Here is a 21,419-nt window from a genome sequence, read left to right as displayed (position 1 = left end):
AGCGGACTTCAATGTCATCATCTCCCTTGTGATCTGTTCAGTCTGGGACTAACCCTTCCCATAACAATACTCCATTGTCTATTATAGGAACAGAGAGTGAGACACAGAGTTCAGTGGGAGGACACTTAAATCAGTAATATGGACCTGAATCAAACACAAGGTCTTTCCCTACGTCCTGTCGCTTTCCATTCCTTTTTAAGCCTGGAGAGTGGAGTGCTTTGGACTCAAACTGATCACACCCAGACTGCACTGGCAGCCTGGTACAGTGATGCCATTGAAGTGGAAGAAGAAAGGCTAAAAACAAAGGGTCTTCTGTCCACAGTGACCCTGTTTTGACCTGACAAGTCACACAATCCAAGGATGTGGTCTGTGTTCGTCAGGTGAACTTGACCAACTAGTGAATGACGAAGAAAGAACCAATTTGTAAGTTTAATTGCTTCCTTCCTGGAAAAAAACTATATTTAGTTTAATGTAAAATGGTGATCCATAAAATCTTCTTAAACTTTGTGGGCATTTTCTTTGCTAAGAGCCCACATGTTGAGTACTCACTGGTATTTTCCAAACAGTCTATAGTGTTACTGTTGCTGATGACATAAACCACACCACCTCCTGTGCAGCAGAATATTTTTCCCAAGAAAAAAACCCCACACCTGACTCCAGACTCTTCTCACAGCAAGTGAAAAAGATTCCATGAATAGGGTGTTGCTTCAGCCACCAATAAACTGTTACCAGTTGGCAAGACAGCATGGGAATTTTTTAACATAGAAATGTCATGGATTATGACTTTACATGTTTACGGTCAGTTACTGCACAGAACATGTTGATTGAGTCATGGTACCTGTTGTCATATTAACTGTTAGCAGTGTTGTTCTGTTGATAAAGTTTGTAGTTTAAGTGTATTTTCTGTTCGATAACAGTGTTATGCACGTCCTTTTATTGCCCTGCTGGCTCCTCAAAATGCAGCTCAGCTCTCAGGGTCGATCTAGTCTGGGAACCGGGTGGGAAACTTGTCTAAACTCTGGAAACTACACTGATCCTACATTTCCTCGTTACTCAGACAGCGTCTAAATTCTCAGACAGACACAGGGTTCAGTGGAAGGACAAATATATCTGAAACGAAGACTGAAACTGAAATCAGGCCCCATTCTTAATGTGCACAATAGAGCATATAGAGGCATAAAAATGACCTTAAATGGTTAACCCCTTATAAAGGATTGCCTGATCAAATTTTCTTCAACAACATGCTGCAGCAGACGGACTGTGTTCTTAGTGTGAGAAAAAGAAGTCCTTGTGGAGGAGTGATAAAAATAAAATAAAATACACAAATCTAATCCAGTTAATCATACATTGCAATTCACAGTAGGCTATAGTTGTCAATACCACTATTGAATTTGAACAATGTTGAGGTATTAGTTCTTTAACTGCAAGATCAGGGACAAAAAAATAGTAAACAACAATTTTGGAAATCTCTATTTAATGAGATGAGCAATAACATATGTAAGGCATTTCAGTTTCATAGTAATACAGAAAGCACCTTCTCTGTGTGTGTGTGTGTGTGTGTATTTTGTCATTTGTTTACTTGATGAAGAGACAAACTATATACATAATCTCTCATACTATTTACAATAATGTAAAGAGAGTGAAAAACTGGGGCCAAAGTCTGCATAATTTTGAATGTTTGAAGATCAGAGCCATAAAAGATTACCTTTTATTTTTCATAATTCTTTATTAAATGTCATTACTGCAATGCAACATAACAACATCTGGCAAAGACATGAGAGTTGGCAAACTGTGGAACAGAAGAATATGCTAATCCTCTGTGTCTCTTTCTTCCACAGCATGTGTTTACTATGGACCCTACAAATGTGGAGAATGGACGAGGGAAGGTCCCACATGACCCCAGCCTCCCCTTTGCCAGCACCTTCAGTGGTATGTCCCATATTATTTTCCCAGACCTTCATCCTGTCTGCTGTGGTCTCTCTGCTCTGCGTGTGTGTAACTCAGTCCCACATTCGGTCAAGCAGACACACAGACCTCTTTATCCATCACTGACACATAGACAGAGAGCAGAGGAGAGAGACGTAGACAGTGATGTAACCTGGTTGGCTGGGGGCAACACACCCATTGCCCAAGGGTTGACACCCAGAAATGCCCCAAATGAAGCAAATACTCATTTTGAAAATACATACAGAGGGGAGGGTCTCTGCAGATACATATACTGCCATACACTTCTAGTGGGTCATGAGTGACTGAGTGATTATTTTTGTATTACTCAATACATTGTTTTCTTTGTTTTTTGGGGATGTTTTGTAGGAAAAGGAGTACCAGTTTTGACCTGCTGTGAAAAACTGTCAAATTAATGTTGCTGTTTTTAAATTATTTATATGCCACATCTAAAAGCAAAGCACAAACAGTCTGTTGGTCCTTTCACCTCTCTGCAGAGAGCACTGCTATGTTTGGAAATGACAATAGCCCAGCAGACTGCAACAAGGGACACACTCACACACGCACTGGAAGTGTGCTGGAAGTGTTAAATAATTCTGGGTGTTTCTCTCTGAATGTCATTAAGTATTTAGCTTGTGAAATAACCCTGATTTATACTAGTGACAGACAATCCTCAGAGCCACTGAGGCTGTGTGTGTGTGTGTGTGTGTGTGTGTGTGTGTATCCCTCTGTCTAACCTTCCTCTTTGCAGCTGTATGCTTTTAGCATCAGAATTTGTCCCACAATTCACTGTATTTGGCAGGAAAATGTTACATTAGAGCCAAATACTCACTACCTCAATAGATTAAACAGTGGACCGAGTGGACACATACAGAAACAGAACAATACACACAAAGCTGTTGAACTGTTGAGATCTTTAGGCCTGCATAAGTTCAGAAAAACTGAAAGATATAAAGAGAAAGAAAGTTAGGAAGATATAAAGTGCTACGTGCTGGGAGAGTTTTGTGATTTGTGTGAGTTTGTTCACCTGCACCAGTTTAACTGTCACTCACTCTCCACATAGGCCTTTTCCATTATAGGAATTTAACAACCCATGACTTACAGTGTAGCCATTGTCACGGGTTCTGCTTTTGTTTCCACTGTACTCCCTCGTTTTCGAGGCAAGTTCCTGAACCTAAATTCCAACACTGCTCAGGAGGTTTAATTATTTAATTCCACCAGCCTAGCCGTGTGGTAATAAAAGAAACTTGAACTTGAGGTGGTACCAAACCCAGGTCCTACTGTAGGTACTCCCGGGGGGCAGGAATGCAACAGCTGGTTAGCAAAACGGAAAACACTACTATTACTACCACAGGAGATGTGTTTAGATAAGACCTGCAGAGAGAGTGTTTTAAATATTCAGCCAATATCTGATCCAGAATATCCAGAGTAGCATAACCAAGCACTGCATTGCTACATTTTATTTTCTCTCTTGGGATAAAATATATATATATCACATGTACAGCACCCGTCAAAAGTTTGGACACAGTTTTTCATTGGGAAGATGTGTCCGAACTTTTGACTGTTACTGTATATTCAAAATATTCTGATTTGTAAGACATAATTAAAAAACAAGGCAGTACCTAGAACCTTACTTAGACCTTACAGGCCTTACTCCTTTAACCAGTTCAGATTAGGGGAAGCTCCAGGTTGTAGGTTGTTAAGTTACTATAATGGAAAAACAGCTAATGGTGAAATTGATTCAGCAAATTCTGTGTAGAATGACCAGACGACTCGAGTTCAAGCTCCTATTACAGGGCTGTCCTTGAGTCTGAATGACAAACATATTCTGAGATTGTGCTCTTTCTCTGACCATGACCAATGACCTCTCTGTGGATTTTCTACTCAAGGATCAATAGTGAATAAAAAGCCAAAAGGTTCCAGTTCAATAAGAAGAGACTTCAATTTTACAAGTGACAGTGATTTTTTTATGAACATGCATAATAAGATGAAAATGTGTTTTTGGCGTTTAGACCCCCAAGTGATGTAATCATATTTATAAAAGGCGAGAGTAGAACAGAGTCCAGACACCGGTTTTGGTGATGAATATGGGAATGTTGAGATCTTGGGAATGAAAAGAGGAGCAGGCTTGTGGCTTGACTCTCAGACCTGGGCGCTGACGTGATAAAGTACAAGTGAATTGGGTGGAAGATGCACGATTCGTACTGAAATGACAGCTGACAGTGACAGAGAGAAGAACAGACATAATAGGTTCATAGAAAGTATGGCAGAATCTGATGTGTTAACTAAGAGTAATACCCTTAATCAGCTGATATGAGCAGGAGAGGCGAGGGGAGAGAGAAAGAGGAATGAGAATTAATGAATGAGTAATATGTAGCCTTGAACTGCTTGAACTTGTGTTAAGCTCCATTTGACCTTTGCTGCATACCAATGTACTGAAATAGACTTGAAACCAAATTATTACAATTTAGAAAGAAAAAAAAATAGATACACATATACTAAAAGATGATGAGAGCACTATTCATCATTTTCTTCTTCAAGGCTTGTCTTCAATTTCAGGATCTCCTCCCAAAAACACAAAGCTCAGCTCCCCAGACTCTGTCATCGCTTATCTCTGTGTATCTGTTTGCTTGTGTAAACACGTCATACCGATTGATTTAGTGTTGCCCGTATGTGTCTTTTGGTAAGGTTACAGAAAGATCTTTGTGTTAACACCACTAGGGCAGCCAGAAAAGATACGAATACATTTATATCCATGAAATCACTTAAACCAGTGATGTCATGGGTATAAAAGAGGGGTCTAGGAGCCCCAAAGGGGTCCCTCAGGGGGTTCCAGGGTTTCCCCAGAAAATATGTTTGCTATGAATACATAATTTTATAATTACAGAATGTGTGACTATTTTGGTCATAGGTTTCATGCACTTTCTGTAATGAAACATATGAAAGCAAAAATCTTATCAGATGTTGGACCCTGACAACATTTTATCAAATGGGTGCAAACTACTGAATACAGTCTGACCAGATTCAGTTTCTACACTGGGTAATATACTGTGAAAAACTAAAAACAACTGTGTCTTAAAAATAGGCTGAATAGGTGGAAAAAAGGCAATCTGGAAGATGATGTAGTGATTTCTGTCCTGAAGTGTTTTCAAGCCTTGTCTACTGACAGATAACCTTCACTTCTAAAGGTTTCTCTTAGGGTCATGTAAGAAACATGCCAAAGGACAGATTCCGTATTTTATTTCTACTTACAGGAAAATCATTTTTCTGAGTTGTTGAAATTGAAAGTGATTCAGCTGCTGATGGTCTCAGTGGAGGACTACGAGTATGTTTGAGTTTGGGTTTCAGATTGCTCTCCCAGCATGTTCTATATTGGATTTGTTCGATTTCCTCTCCTCTTTTACTTCCTCTGCCTCATTTCCCTAAACCGCAAAATTTTTCTCTGTCATCCATGATTTCCTTATTGTTCCTCTGTGCCAAACCTTTTGTCCCTAATGTCTTTTCCTTCACTGATGCAGTTCCTTTACATTTTCTCTTTTTTCTTTCTTCTTACTACAAATCTCCCGCCACTCATCCTGTTCTGTCTCCCACTCTGCCTCTCCCTCCTTATCAAGGTGGGGAGTTGTACACAGGACTGACGGCAGATTTCTTGGGAAGAGACTCTGTGATCTTCAGGAGTATGGGAGATCGCTCTATCATGAGGACAGAGACTGACCATAAAACTCTTCATGGTAATGTTTCACTGTTTAATCCATATGCTACATTCAGTACTGAAAACAGACAAACAACATGATGAATAAACAATAATACACAGTTAGATGTTTGTTATTTTCTATATCAGGACACCTTGTAGTGGATTATCATTCATTATCAGCCACTTATCACATAAAAAATAAACAAAGCACCGTTGCCATTGTACTCTCTCTAAATTAGGTATCCATGGTATACAGTGTTAATGGAATGTACAGAAATGTGTATTTGTGTGAAGCCATAGAAATTTTGAAAATTTGATCAAATCACTTACATTTTCTGGAGGGAAAAGAGATTTAAAAAAATGAGTCTAAATATGATATAAGAATGTAATATTAACAATACTGTAATTAAGACATTGAGACACTAGTATCTCTGTGCGTATGTGAGAAGTGCTACACAGGGAAGTGAAAGGATAGAACTTTGTTTTAGTGTGAGAAAGTTACAGGAGTTAATGGCATTGCTGTGGTGCAAATGATAACCAATCCTTTTGATGGTCTGTGCTTTTTTCTTAAAATCAATTACCCTTTCCATGTGCCTCATTCTAACATCCACCCCTTTCTTTTCAATCTTCCTCTGCAGACCCTAGGTTCGTCGCAGCCCACCTCATCCCAGACAATGACGACAGAGACAATGATAAAGTGTATTTCTTCTTCACGGAGAAGGCCACGGAGGCAGGGGACAGAGAGGGGGCCATACACACACGTGTTGGACGAGTGTGTGCGGTGAGACACTTAAGTATTTATTTTGTGTTTGGTCATTACATAATGAGCATTTCTGCATTTTACTGTTGGTTTGGCATCCTCTCCTCTGTTGGCTCAGTGGAAATCTAATCAGTGGCTACATATCACACCAGAATTTTGTGTTAAAATGTAAGCTTCCATTTAGGGAAAATATAATGATCCATGTCATTGTAAACACACTTTGTGATTTACAATAGAGGTTAATTAAGTCAATGGTCTTAAAGCACTTAAAAATGAGTAAAATAAGTCTTATTTCCTCAGAATAATCCAAAAACCTCAGTTAAATACAGGCGCACATAGAAAGATTAAGATTTTTGTTGGCAGGTGGGAATGAGTGAAGCCAGATGGTCAGGTGAATTACACAATGACCAGTCAAACATCCAGTCGCAGTTTGAGACATCTGCAGAGGTGTTTCACTTGAGGAAGAAGTTGTGGAGTTGTGATCTGGACGAGTCTTGGAATCCTTTTGGGCTTTCTTGTTTTCTGGTAGATTCGTCATAGGTTTCAAATCTTGAATCTACACCAGACATTTGTGTGTATGGAATTGCACTGCAATTGAAGTCCCCTGGAAGAAGGTTAGGGCTAGGAATATAAAGACAGAGAAACAGTGGAGTTAATGCTTTTATGGGTTTATCCTCTTATTATGACAGTTCCAAACCTCTTGTGGTAAAAATGAATGTCTTTTTGGGCAATCAAATATTTACATTTTCCCAAAGGACTGCGAAAGCATCATGATATACACAATGATATATGAATCCTTTTTCTTTCCAAAGCACAGACAGCTGTCAAATTGCCAAAACGTGATCCCCATCTGCTCTGAAAGCTCTCTCGCATTCTTTCACGCATTGAATTGTGTGCCATATGCATGCAACACAACCATATGTGTGCTGTATGCTTCACTCATAATTACAGGTATGCATACAAGAATATAAGCAAATACACACAAACGCACAGACAAAGGATTTCTTTAGAGACTGTTTGACAGTGCCAAGAAAAGTTTGCACAAACTTCTCAGACAAAATACCCCCTAAACCTGGAAAATCTAACTTTGTCTGTCTTCCTCATCGTCATCTCTCCTCTTCTCCTCTCTAGATCTGTTTCTGTTTCTCTCCTTACATATATATATAATAGCATTTCCTCCATAGCCCCCTTTTTCTTCCTCGGGCAAATTTGAACAGTTGTCACCACTTCCCCATGTGGTGCTTCTTTCCAGACAGGCAATTATCACCACTGATCCTCAATACACACTTACACACACACACACACACACACACACACACACACACACACACACACACAAATGTCCATGCATCTTCTTAGACTTACACACATAGCTGAAAATTTCCCTATGTTCCCACATGTAGGATTTAGGGGGATCAATTAGGAGAAATGGAATATAATGAGTCCTTTACAGTATATCTACACAGGGAGCAGGTCCTTCTTCCACTTCTATAGTAGCCAAGAATGGAAAAACCAAACACTGGCTTTAGAGAGCTTTTCTCTTGCATGCTTGGAAGAGGAGGGGAAGGGAGATGTATTCAGTTGGTTGCAGTCCTCAAATGTACTATTAGATGCCACTAAATCCTACACACTTTTAAAATTGTATCAAAAAAGGAGAGTGAAGGACACACACACGCGTACCCCAAAGCACACACATACTGTATCACTGTATACATTTATTCATATTAAATGATTCATGAGACACTGCATTCTGCGTACATGTAGTTGAATCCACTTCAAGTGTTCAGTCAGCACAGTTCAAGAATGCATTGTAGTGTGGTGGTGTGACTGTGCTTATGTGGTGCTCTGGGAAGAAAAAAAAGCGATACACAACATTTGACGAACATGAACACATTAAAAAAGAAACATCACAAACAGCTGAATGCTAATGCAGAAGGTTGATAGAGAGGTTAAATTCTGAGGCAGGCAGTAGTGTAGCAGTGAGGTCAGGACTCCACATTGTTATAAGTAGACTGAATGAACACAAACTGTTTATAGGAACCGCCTGTTGAAAGAAGTTACATGATTGGAGGGTGTGTGGAGTATGTGACTATAAACTGACTTCTGTGCTTGCATGACCTACCGCAATGCTCCATTTTTGTCTCAAGTACTGTAATATAATTTGAGGTGTAATTTGAAAGTTTACATCCAAATGATATGGGACAGTGTGGGAATTGGGTCCCTGCTGGTACTCCACCACTATTTTTATGTGTTGCTTGCATCACCAGGTGACACACCTGATCATTTTCATCAAGGTCATGTGACTGACTTTGCAAATCAAGAACATTTCACATTTGTCTCAAAAAATCTTGATTGCCTTGCTTATGTATAAAATAAAAAAATAAGCACTTAAACCTCATTATATTATTTTATTTCTGTGTGCTGAGTAAAGAGCCAAAACAATGAAAAGTGTTTCTGCTTTTGGAAGCATACAGAGCACGCTACAGCTGTGTTTTATAGATATTTCTGTATATGTTTCTGTTTTTCTGCCAGAATGATGTGGGAGGCCAGAGGGTGCTGGTGAACAAGTGGAGTACCTTCATCAAAGCCAGGCTGGTTTGTTCTGTACCAGGACCTCATGGCATTGACACACACTTCAACCAACTGGGTGAGATACACACTGACAGCATTACGACTACTTGATTTTGCACATATTTGAACATATTGTATATGTAACCAGAAGCTCTTTTTTTACCCTGGTTCCACAATATGGAACAATCTTCCAACACCCTTTAAAATATCATAGAAGTCAGGTCAGACATACTTATGGAGCAGAGTCAGATTTGACATTTTTACTTCAGCTATCAAGTTGTCCGATATGGCTACATTTTAATTTAATTTGTGCTGATGTAATTTTGGATTACAGGATTTTGTTGTTTACTTTTATGTTGCATGTCTTGTGATTTGACTCGTAATGCTTTGTAAGCATATTGGAAATGTGTTTTTTTCAAGTTATCCTTTGGATTTTGCAAACCATAAATAAATCATGTCATATCATATCATATTCCCCCACCACATGAGCACACACCCTAACTGGCATTGTCTTCTTACATTAAACAGAGGATGTTTTCCTTCTGAGGACCAAGGATGAGAGGAACCCTGATGTCTATGCAATCTTTAGCACTATTAGGTAATCACACCCACACACACACACACACACATTTGTCTTTATATCTTTGTGAGCATATTCATTGGCATAATACATTACCTATCCCCTTACCCTAACCTTAACTGTCACAACAAAAGGCCGAAATCCTTAAACTGGACCTAAACCCAATTCTGACTTTGACCTCAAAAACAAGTTTGAACCCTCAAATTGGCCTGTGAACACTGGTTTTCAACTGAAATGAGATAGATAGAAAGATACACACCCACACACTAGTTATTTCCCATTTTAGTTTATTATCCACTCCAGAATAACTGTACAACAAAACAAACATTAGCGATGAATTATTCTTAAATAACTGAAAAAACAGATTTAGTAAGTGTTAGTGTCCCATGGTGGGTCAGCATACTCCTCTACATGCTTCTCCTCAGACACTGAATTCCTGTCAGACATGTGAATGATGTTATCTATACTGATGTCTATTATTGTTAAATGCTATTAGACTCGAGAATGTCATGTATCCGCCTACATTAGAAAATAGAAACTAGTGACTTTCCAATTTTTTCCTCTCTCTTGTAAACATAATTGAATCTGCTTCCATTTATTATCTAATACAGGATCCAAATAAAACTGTGATTTGTCTACAGTACATATTTAGCTGTGACACTGGATGTCTCCCTCTCTCCTTCACAGTAATGTCTTCCAGGGTTTTGCGGTGTGTGTTTACCGTATGGCTGACATCAGAGAAGCCTTCAATGGACCCTTCGCTCATAAAGAGGGCCCCGACCACCAGTGGGAGGCCTATGAGGGCAGGGTCCCTTATCCAAGACCAGGCGTGGTTAGTCATGGTTCACCAAGTGTATTTAATCTAAACCTAAGTTTACTCAAATGTTTTTGTTGCCCAGTTTTAACAATACATTAACCATACTTAACTCACCTTGACCCCAATGACTCTAATATGTGATTGTTCTTGGCAACATCATAAACATAATTACGTTCTTTCCTTCATATGCTGATAACACACCATTTTACATTTCTATATTTTGTAATCTCAGTCTGGTAAGGCAGAGGTTTTAAAACTGGGGGGCACAAGGTAGATGAAAGAGTGGCGTGGAGGGAGAGAATGAGGCATATCATAACTCATCATACTCATCATCTCTGATATGTGCTAATAAATGTTCATAAATCTGCTGCTGCTGCTGAAATATACAAATCCAGAACTTGCCAGAATCAAAATCTAACTTGGTATACTTTTAATGATGCCAATTTTCCAAAAAAAGGAAACTCACATAGGCTAAAAAAGGGGGCTTTATCCCACAGCATAATCAATGGCAATGTTATACTTCCTCGTGTTATACTATTACCCCAAAAACATTTTGGGAACTGTAGTTACAGAAGTGAGAAGATCTGAAGATCATTTTCTGAAATGACTTAGATTAACCAGACATGAGGTGGGTCCCCAAAACCTATTTAGCTACTATAATGCAGTATACAAACATACTGTATGAATGTAACTCACTGTATGTGCTCAAACAGCATTGTACAAAGGGGATAAGAAACATTAAAAAATGAGGTGCAGAAAGTTTCCATATCAGTAAAGTAAACTACTGTATGTACTGTAGCAGTGCAGCTGCAGTGATTGTATACAGCACAGACCTTTCTCCTGGTTTACATCTCAACTCTCTGTGGAACTCTTTTTCTTTCAACCACATCACTGTAATTTATATACACAAACACAAGTGCGGAGATAACACACACATACATACAATCACGTTGCACATGTAATTTCACCTCATTACCAGAATAAGGGGGAGCCTGTGGAGGCGGAAGGCATATGAATAATATGAGAACAGAGCAGACACCTCTGTGGTCTCACGTCGCTGAGTCTTTGATTAACAGGAATGTCTTGGCCCACAACTGTGAGTGAGGCGGAGAGGAAGTAGGAAAGGGGAAGAAGGTGATAACTCGGGGCAGGCTGATGAAGAGGAACAGATGGGAAGAAGAGAAGTAGGCGGAGAAGAAAGAGAAAATGAGAGGGGAAAGAAAATAGGATGGAATTTCATTGGATCCAAGAGCCAACTGATTCTTATCCTTGAAGTATGCATCAAAGCTAATTTGATCACTCACTTGTTATCTAAATTGGATATTCAGCTCCAATTAAAATATTAACTAGTCTCATTTTGAACTGTTGACAATGATTTTTTTTGTCTTACTTGAACCGTACCAGACAGACTTTTAAAATGCTTTTTTATTGTCTTTGATTTTTCATCATAACAGATTTAAGCTCGATATAATTTAATACCCATCCTGGCTCTTTACTCAACAGTCAAAATTCACCAAGGAGTGGAAAATAAAACTTCCATCTCAATCCCTGAGTACATTTTCAGAGTGATGTGGTGGATTTATCCTCCCTAGATATTTATTTTGGATTGAAATATCACTGTACTTTGTCCGAATTAGTGTCAGAGCTCATCCTGTAACAAAGGAAATGGTGGGATAGGTTTTACTGTGGATTTACCAGAGCTTTAGTAATCCTACCTGGACCTTGGGATGAAATGTCTTTAATATCTGAACTTCATGATGGATTTATCTGCTGTCTTTTTTAGCCACATATTTTATATCATTTTTGTCATAAAAGCCCCATGTTTGACACTTTAACAACTTTGGGTTGTTACCAGACAGGTTCTTATCCTAGATCATCCCAATAAAACGCTTCATTTACCTGGGTGTTTGTCTTGGATTGGGACTTCATTTTTGACATGAAAATCACTTTTCATGGCATGTTTCAGATCAACCATATGGTTTTACACTCTCACCTCGATGATATGACAGTCTACAGTTCTGAAGGCCTGTAGCTGACCTGTGTTATCTTCTGTTGGATTAATTCATTTCATTTAGCATTTTGTAACACCGGGTTGACACTCCAGGCCAATCAGCTTGCCAGGCCAACAGTAATTCTGCTGGTGGTCCCAATGGCCAGTCCAGGTCTCACATTAAGAGCTAAGCATGGTGAGGTATGAAGAAAATGGTCAATACACTTGTGTAATAGTATGTGATATTTTTACATTATTTAAGGTTTTTATACTAAATATAATGTGAAATTATGGTATTCTTGAAATTATAAGGTTTAGTGTAATTCATTGAATAATATATTTGCACACATATCAAAACATTGCTAAGTTTGCCTAAGTGGTACTAAATGAAGAGCTGTTGGGAGCAGAAAGAGCCAGTTCTTATTGTTGAGCTGAGCCAAATGATCTGGCTCATTGAAAAAAGCCAGACATCCCATAACTATTTCCTTCTACTTGTCTATACTGACAGAAATTTCCGGTAGGATTACCTAAGAGTGTCAGAATTTAGTTTTCCAGATTCATCTTTTTAGGGATTGTCAACTGCTTGTTTTGTTTTCTTGAAGATTTTTGGGTCTATTGTTTTATATCCATCAGCAAAAAGGTGTATGAAAAAAAACAGAATATGTGTTAATCTACAGCCAGAGAGATTGATGTAGAAATGAGAAGCGTAATCTTCCAGGATTTGAACCTTAGCTAACAGACCTGCTCTTTTGGGTCTTTTTGTCATAATAGATCAATTTCCTATATGCAACACAAGAAGGGCTTACTCTACAATACTGTATTTAACACACTTACTCACGCAAACACATCCACATACATATATACAACGATAATGGAAGTGAATAGGTGTCAGACAAATATGCTCACCTCTTCTCCGCCTCATTAACTTTGGCTTTCATTTGGAGATTGAAAGCAGTCGACCAGCTGCAGCACAGTTTGAATGGGTTGAGATTAGTCTTTGGAGCTGTTCCAGTTTAGGTTTTATGTGCTATGCAAACAGGAGAGGAGTAGTTTAGTGAAGTTTAAAACAGACTGACATATCAAGGATGTGCATTGGGAACTGCATAAGTGAGTTTGTAAATGTGTTGAAGAAATTTTAAATAAATACATGTTGAAAAGTTCCTTCAGTTCCAAAATGAAAGTGCCAAACCTTATTTCCTTTGTTTCTTTGTGTTAAAATTACACTTCAGTTGATTTATCACAGAGTTTTATTCACATATTGGCAAACATTAGTGGAAAAGTTGAAGTTTTCACAAACATCACAATCCATGCTCATAGTGAAGTCCTCTCGTCAACAGATGCATGTTTTAAACAATTTGAAAATTGTGCTTTGATGTTCTGCAGTAAAAGATTTATGTCATTTAGTTAAGTATGCTCAGAGTAATGTACTATTATCCATCAACAGTTTGGGCATATTTGAGTCTAACTTCCTTTCTCAATTCAGATTCCTCTACTGTAACTGAATCCACACTATTACAATGCTATTGTGAGGGTCAGTTACTGTTGTGATAAGGAGTAACAATATTTTTACCATATGGAAATACAGTCTGGAAAAGCAATATGAAGTAATACGTTTCATACAAATTCCTTACCTGCTATTATCATGTGGTCAAATGATCAGGAGTCCTCTATAGAATTTTGACTGTGAAAGGAAATCAATCTCAATTCAACCCTGCTCCTTCCTCAGCCTTAGTTTATGACATTTGGCAAATGTGTCAGATGAATAAGTTTGACATATGCTTTCATTTTAGACAGTCATTGCTGCTGTGTTTTCTTTCTTTACTGGTGTAGCTTCTCACATCCATATTTCTGTCATCCCAACCTCTGTCTTCATGAAATTATCAGTTTGTCAATTTGTTTGTTTCTTAAACTCTCTGGACAGTTTTTAAAGTGAGTCACTTTTTCTTACTTCTCTTTTGTAATCTGGCAGTTTATCATAACATACATACACACCCACAACAGCTTCCTCTCTCCAGTATATTCCAAGTGACACTCCTGAAATCAGTTCCAAAAGCAACTGTTTTATGACTGTTTTAAGGTGCCCATTGGTGTCAATGGAGATTAGATTGGTGTTTTGTGAATCCAGGCAGGGGGTCTCACTGTTTGTCACTGCAGTCAATGATCTTGCATGAAAAATCAGGTAAAATCATTGTTTAATTCTGACAGAAACATAATCCCAGAGTTTAAGAAAAGCATCATTTAAGTGGCAGTTTTCTGAAGAGGTTAAATCAGCTGACAAACAAACCATCAATAAGGATGGTTTAAGGATGGCCACCTGCAGAGACAGCAGAGCCTGTTACTTACCAAAAAAACAACTAACATTTTCTAACCATAGTGGCGTTAGGCAAATTAAAAACTGTTGGAGTGAAGACATTTTACAGCCAGAATCATTAGATCTGAATCACGACCAAACTCAGAAGTCGTACGGTGTAAGTTAATGCTTTTATTTGTTCAATCCACTTAATTATTTGAGTGATACCAGTTCCAGGATATTTTATTCTCTCATTACTTAAGTGAGATTTTTAAGTAACAGCAAGCTCTATAGAGCTGTTTCCAAACTAACTTTATAACAGTGGTTGTGAACCTTCATCCAAAAGTTTTCAGGCACAATAAAACTACTAATGAGGGTTCTTTGAGAGAAGTTTAGGACCATAATTAGGCTTTCTTTGGAAAGCACACACCAAGTGTGGTGAAATTTTTTGGAAAAATAGCGCCCCAGAATGTTGCTTTAAACTTGTTCATCTGTCTTGCTTCTTTCTGTTAATCACTCATCTTTCCATGCCTCCATCCATTTCTCTCTTCCAGTGTACCATCACAGTGTAGCAAGCCAAGAAGTTCAAGAAATTATTTATGTTTTAATGTTATAAAATTCCTTTCCAGTCATTTTCCTTCGTTTCTTCACATCACTCTCCACCTCTCTCTCACTCCCCAGTGCCCCAGTAAAATCACCAACCAGCCTGGCAGAGAGTTTGGCAGCACAAAGGACTTCCCTGATTCAGTGCTGCAGTTTGCCCGCAGCCACCCGCTGATGTGGCGACCAGTATATCCTGCCATGCGCCAGCCTGTGCTTGTAAAGGCCAATATACCTTACAAGCTGAAACAAATTGTGGTGGACCGGGTTGAGGCAGAGGACGGACAGTATGATGTCATGTTCATTGGCACAGGTAAGTCATTCAATGCCTTCCCAAATTCCCAAATACATTTGAAAAACATTTTCAAATTGATTTTTTTTTTCAGAAGCCTGGTTTTGTCTAGCAAATGGTTTAATAGTACACTGCTTATGGTCTTAAATCAGGCCCTGTGAAAAAACTGGATTGTTAGGGCGGAGAGTACTATGGGATAAAATGCTTTATCTCTGCTTGTCTTTCAGACATTGGCACCATATTGAAAGTCATTGCCCTGCACAGTGGAAACAGTCTGGAGACAGAAGAGGTCACACTGGAAGAGCTACAAGTCTTTAGAGTGAGTTTTACTTTATCTTCAGCCTTAAAGAAAATCTGTTTCAAAACTTAATCCCATATTTCTCCTCATTTTCTTCTATCAATATTTTATATAATTCACTACTTAGAGTTGCTCTCTATTATATCTGCTTTGGCTTTTATTACTGTAAGCTTTTCACACATTGTAAAATCCCTGAAGCCAATTATTTTCATTATTGCAGGTGCCAACTTCAATTACATCGATGGACATATCAGTCAAAAGGGTGGGTTGATATGACTGTAATTACTAACATAAATGCTCATCTCTGTTAACTTAAATCAAATGTTATTTTCATTATTCATGTCCATTACTTTTTTTTTTACCTCTCATCATTTCAAACAGCAAGCCCTTTTCGTGGGCTCTCCTGTAGGTGTGGCCCAGGTGAAGTTGCATCGATGTGAAACTTATGGGAAAGCCTGTGCTGAGTGCTGCCTTGCCAGAGACCCTTACTGTGCCTGGGATGGATCATCCTGCTCCCGATACATTTCCAACAGCAAACGCCGCTTCCGCAGACAAGACATTAGGCATGGAAACCCTGTGCTGCAGTGTGTGGATCAGAATCTGAGTGGTAAGTGTGATATTACCTTCCTCTACTGTACCCTGCAAGTATTTCTTTGACTTTCATTACAAGCTTGTTAATATCACTTCATTCATTCATTCATATATTTTTTACACTTATTATAACTGCTTTATGACAGATTTGCCCTGTTTTTAAAGACATATTTGACTTTTTTTGTATCTGCTAGCAAAGATTTTTCAACAATCAATAGAAAGTGAATGTGTTTGCGAGAACACTGCAGATAAGCATTACTTCTTGTAGCGTCTAGACAGGGGCGGCGTTCCTCTTACACACTCTAAACTATTTAGGTGTAGACAGGAAGAAGACCCGTGTCTGTATATTGTACATGAGTCTGTATACACCTGAGGGCGAGGGAAAGATGTCATTGGACTTGTGCCAACCTCTTTGAGTGAAGATTGTATGCACGTGTTTGTGTCTGTAAAGGTCAGTGAATGTCTGTATGCCTCTTTCTCAGGATGAAAGCCAAAGAGTGTTTATGTAAGAAGTCACATTTGCACAATTTGTCTGTCATTTTATCCCAAGCTGTGTGTGGCAAGAAATACACACAACACAAACATAGACTGCATGAAGAACATACCAGATCTTATACTTGTATGTAATATAGTACAAGCATTCAGGCATGTACATGCTGTAATATGAGTCTGCAGATTTTGGCCACTAGTGATCTTTAAGAGCCATGCTAAGACAGAGTGAAAGATGGTGTATGTGTTTGTCTGTGTGACAGGAAGAGAAGAAAAGACTGACAGATGAACTCACACTTAGACAAATATCTACCACAAAAGGACAAATGAATGGGAGAAAATGAATAAACGTAATTTGGAGGTAAAGCTAAGAAAAAGTGAGAAGACGGGCAAGAAATAGAAGAACAAGGCCATCAAGAGGCAGGGAAGAAAGGGTCTGTGCATGTGTTGAATGAGTGTAGGTATAGAGCTGAGGTGATGAAAGATTTCTCCCTCAAAGCCCCTGAATGAACCCAAGTTTAACAAGGTTTCTTTGTGTCAGGGTGTCAAGTTGTTGTTACAGGTAAACTTCTCTGAGGCATGTGTTTCCTTTGCAAATACTGAAATTTCATCCTAAATTCATATGCTCACTATTTGTTCAACAAAATATTTATTCATATTACTACAGTCAGAAATGTTGCCTTGTGTGTAATTTGTGTCTCCAAATCAATATTATTTCAGGCTGACATTATCAGTATTCTTTGAGGAATGCATTTGAGGTTGCAGTCATAGGCGCCACAGCAATGGAGAAGTAGAGCAATAGCATACCCATTATTCTATTAAGAGGAGCAAAGTTTTGGTTTTATTACCACACTTTTTGTACTATAACATAAACCTATCATCATACAGTCTCTGCAGTCACATGATTATATTTAAGCTGTCTATATCAATGATCATTTTACTATCTTCAGACACTGACAAAAGTAAAAAAGAAACCACATATTTCTGGACCACCCTTTGAGTTGGTTCAGTTGAACTCGTTGCTGATTGTTTGCCACAGCATGCTTTGGCTGTCAGTCACAGTCTCAATCCACACAGGAGTCTGACTGTTTACAAAGGAATGAAACATGCCATTTAGCTTAACTGTGATCACTGACCGTATCGTATGTTGAATGAACCTGCTTGCCCCACTGATTCCAGCCAAACTTGAAATTAGCTAAAAGTAGCTGATCAGACAGGATTCAGCTGTGATGTGGGTTGTTTGCAAAAGACGCTCCCACGCCACACATCCATTTTCTCACATAGTGAAAAATGAATTCATAACATGAGATAGCGTTCTTAATGCATTCTTGGTTTGGTTAACTAGTGCAGGTGGCTGTCGGCTGTCTTCACTCAATCCAAGGGGTTAGGTCATGTAGAAATGCAGGAAATTTGTCTTAAATTACGATATCTTTTCTTGGACAGGACATCCAGACCCTCCTGCCAGTTATGTAGCTTTCCAAGTTTGCTCCCCCATTGCTCTCCCACATAACCAGGCACCCATGGTTGCAGCTTTTGTAGGTTGTGTTTGCGATTGGTGTTCTTAGATCTTTATTTCAGGTCACTACCAGTCTTTTTAGTTTTTTTCCCCCCAACAACAATTTTAGATAGAAACACATACTCTCTGGACTATTATGACTAGGTATGTTTGTGGAACCAGGCACTATACTGTACATGTATGTGTAATGTTTATATACTGTATGTATACGTAGGATACATATAGTAAAGGACAATAGGATGATAAAATACATCCAATAGGAAAAAGGAAATACATCCAATACTGAAACGATTAAAATTGAAAATGCTATAATGAAAGGAAAAAGAAAATAGACAATTTGTTTTTCTTATAAACAGTAACTACACTTTATAGAATTCACCTGTTACAGATTTACAGACATAAAAGTGCCTCACTGTCTTGGTTCAGTGTGTTGGTCAAAAGAACTTTAACAATACTGTAGCCTACATAATGGATGGTTACATACATTTTAAGCATGCAAGAGGCATAAGGAGAATCTAATCTTTACTGACTAAGACTGTATTTTCATTCTTTCACAACCATTTAATTTCTCTTTGAACCAGAAGAACTTGATGTAACAGAGGACAGGGTGGTCTATGGGACTGAGAACAACAGCACATTCCTGGAATGTGTTCCTCGATCTCCACAAGCTTCGATTACCTGGCTTGTCCAACGCGACGACCGCAAAGAAGAGGTAAGACAATCATGAAAGAGCCATCTGATCAAAATCAAGATCAAAAAATGTCATCCTGTCCAAATATACCTATGTTGGGAGAAAGCTTTGGGAGACAGATGAAGGGTCCAAAGAAACTTCTGGCAAACAGTGGCCTGAGTAACTGCCTTTAAAACTGAGATTTGCTTGCGAACTTGGCACACAGTTGACACATTTGACAGCCATTTGACATGTGGTCAAAATTAAGGAGCTATATTTCAAAGGAAAAAAGCACAAGCACTCGTTCTCTTGTATAAACAGTGAATTCTTTGCAAACCTTGACCACATGCCACAGAAAGCTAAATTGTCACTCAATGTCTACAGGCCACTGTGACTTAAAGGCAGTATTGCAAAGTCCCATTAAAGCGCTACTTAGAAAATTGTGTTGCTCTCTGTGCCCACACCCACAGTAATCATTCATCTGTTTGAGGTTATGTTTCTCCAAGCTTAACTGAGTGGCTCGGTCAGCCATGCAAGTATTAAGGCATTACCACCCCTCTCCATTTCCCTGCAAATAAACATTTGGCTGCCACTCTCACTGACAAGACTGCCATGTTTGTGTTGGCACCAAAGTATAGTTAGAGACGCAGAGGGATGGAGTAAGAGAGAGGGGAGGTGGGAGGTAGATAGAAAAAAGAGGAAAGGAAGAGGTGTAAATGAATAGATGAGGTAGAGAGACTTTGGGTGGAGATGTGGAAAAAAAGAAAGAGAGGAATGAGAAAATCTTATCAGTGACTGAATTTCATGGTAGATTCTTACTGTTTAGGCTAAGAAAACAGTGTAAATAGCCCCTGTTCTCTCTCATTCTTTTATCATGCTATGAAGTAGATTACATGTTCTTTATATTCTTCATGTTTTTCACATTCTTTATAATTTTACTGATTTGTGTTTCATTCTTTGTTTACATCAGTGTTTGAGTCTTCAATGTGTGTTTTCCCCCCCTGGGGACAGTTTAGAGTTTGAAATAATTGAATTTAATAACTTATTAGCAACCATTGACCACTCAATTTCCACAAGTTTTGCTTCAGGTATCATCAATAAAAAATTAATTCATTTGATTAATTTGAAAGATTAAATTGCTATAATCTCATGAAAATGGTACATATAGTGCCTTTAAATTCCTATGTGTCAATTGTCAGATATTTGTGGTATATGCAAACTGGAAATACTGTCAGTAAATTGAATTGAATTGAATATTGAAACTAACACCTTGCTAGCAAAGCTTGGCTAATTTAAGGTGTGTTGCTGTTTGCAGTGTAAAATGTAAAGAGAGAACCTAGATATCTTGTTTTGAATTACATTGCAGCTATCTCACTAGGCCAGTCACAGCAAAATCTGAAACATCTGAAAGTGTGTGTTGATTGGGTAACGCCAGCATTTTTTCACATATCTGCTAACTGTCTCTGCCTTTACCTCATCTCACACACATTCTCTCTCTGCCCCACTCAGGTGAAGCTCGATGATCGTGTGATGCATACTGAGCAGGGCCTCCTCTTTCGTCGCCTCTTCCGCCATGATGAAGGCACGTACATCTGCCGTTCAAGAGAGCATGGCTTCACGCGGACCCTGGCCCGCCTCACCCTCGAAGTCCTTCAAGGGGACACTGTAGATGAGCTCATGGCTCGCGACAACGCCGGCCTCCCTGACTCTTTTAAAGACCGATCAACTGGAAGATACAGGGACTGGATGCCTTGTAGCGCATACAGCAGGAGTGGCACATCGGGCCAAATAGGCCAATCGCGTACGTGGTTCAAGGATATCATGCAGCTGATCGGGCCCTCAAACCTGCCCCATGTGGAGGAGTACTGCGAGAGGATGTGGTGTAATGACAAGCTGAGGAGGAAACACAAGAGCATGTTGGAGAAATACCGCCAGGCGCAGGACAGCGCGAGGAAAGCACGTAGCAAGAGCTCCAGCGAACGCAACCGAACACCGCGGGACCTCAGCGCATGGGACGAGTAATGGAGAAACAACCAGAAGGGGAAAAAAGAAGGAGAAAGTGAAAGAGGGAAAAGGGACAAACATTTAAAATACAGAACAAGATGAATGGGACAACATACAAAGATTAAGACCAGGATCAACTCTTAATAGTTGAAACTTAAACACCTGGATTTTTAAGAAGGAGGTAAATGGATTTTATGAAATCAGTGTATCTGTACGTCAGGTGCCAGACGTTGGTTCTGACTCTGGCCCAAAAAAGTGTTCAGTTGTCTGGGAAGACAGAACAGAGACTAAAGGCTAGTGAACAGAATAGGTT

General features: G+C 38.9%; 1 protein-coding gene across 1 annotated transcript in view; it reads left to right on the top strand.

Moving 5' to 3' along the window:
* Nucleotides 1–21,124, top strand: part of sema3bl (sema domain, immunoglobulin domain (Ig), short basic domain, secreted, (semaphorin) 3bl) — a 50,621-nt gene extending 29,497 nt beyond the window's left edge. Inside the window, exons 4-15 of the mRNA XM_053317925.1 lie at nt 1,839–1,929; nt 5,559–5,675; nt 6,277–6,419; nt 8,931–9,045; nt 9,498–9,567; nt 10,237–10,381; nt 15,328–15,559; nt 15,766–15,857; nt 16,057–16,098; nt 16,218–16,443; nt 19,014–19,144; nt 20,612–21,124. Coding sequence (XP_053173900.1) covers nt 1,839–1,929; nt 5,559–5,675; nt 6,277–6,419; nt 8,931–9,045; nt 9,498–9,567; nt 10,237–10,381; nt 15,328–15,559; nt 15,766–15,857; nt 16,057–16,098; nt 16,218–16,443; nt 19,014–19,144; nt 20,612–21,124 — 1,917 coding nt within the window. The remainder of the gene's footprint in view (nt 1–1,838; nt 1,930–5,558; nt 5,676–6,276; nt 6,420–8,930; nt 9,046–9,497; nt 9,568–10,236; nt 10,382–15,327; nt 15,560–15,765; nt 15,858–16,056; nt 16,099–16,217; nt 16,444–19,013; nt 19,145–20,611) is intronic.
* Nucleotides 21,125–21,419: the final 295 nt, after the last annotated feature.

This window comes from Scomber japonicus, chromosome 4 (assembly GCF_027409825.1).
Source record: "Scomber japonicus isolate fScoJap1 chromosome 4, fScoJap1.pri, whole genome shotgun sequence".
Lineage (NCBI taxonomy): Eukaryota > Metazoa > Chordata > Actinopteri > Scombriformes > Scombridae > Scomber > Scomber japonicus.
This window is presented reverse-complemented; position numbering and strand designations above follow the sequence as displayed.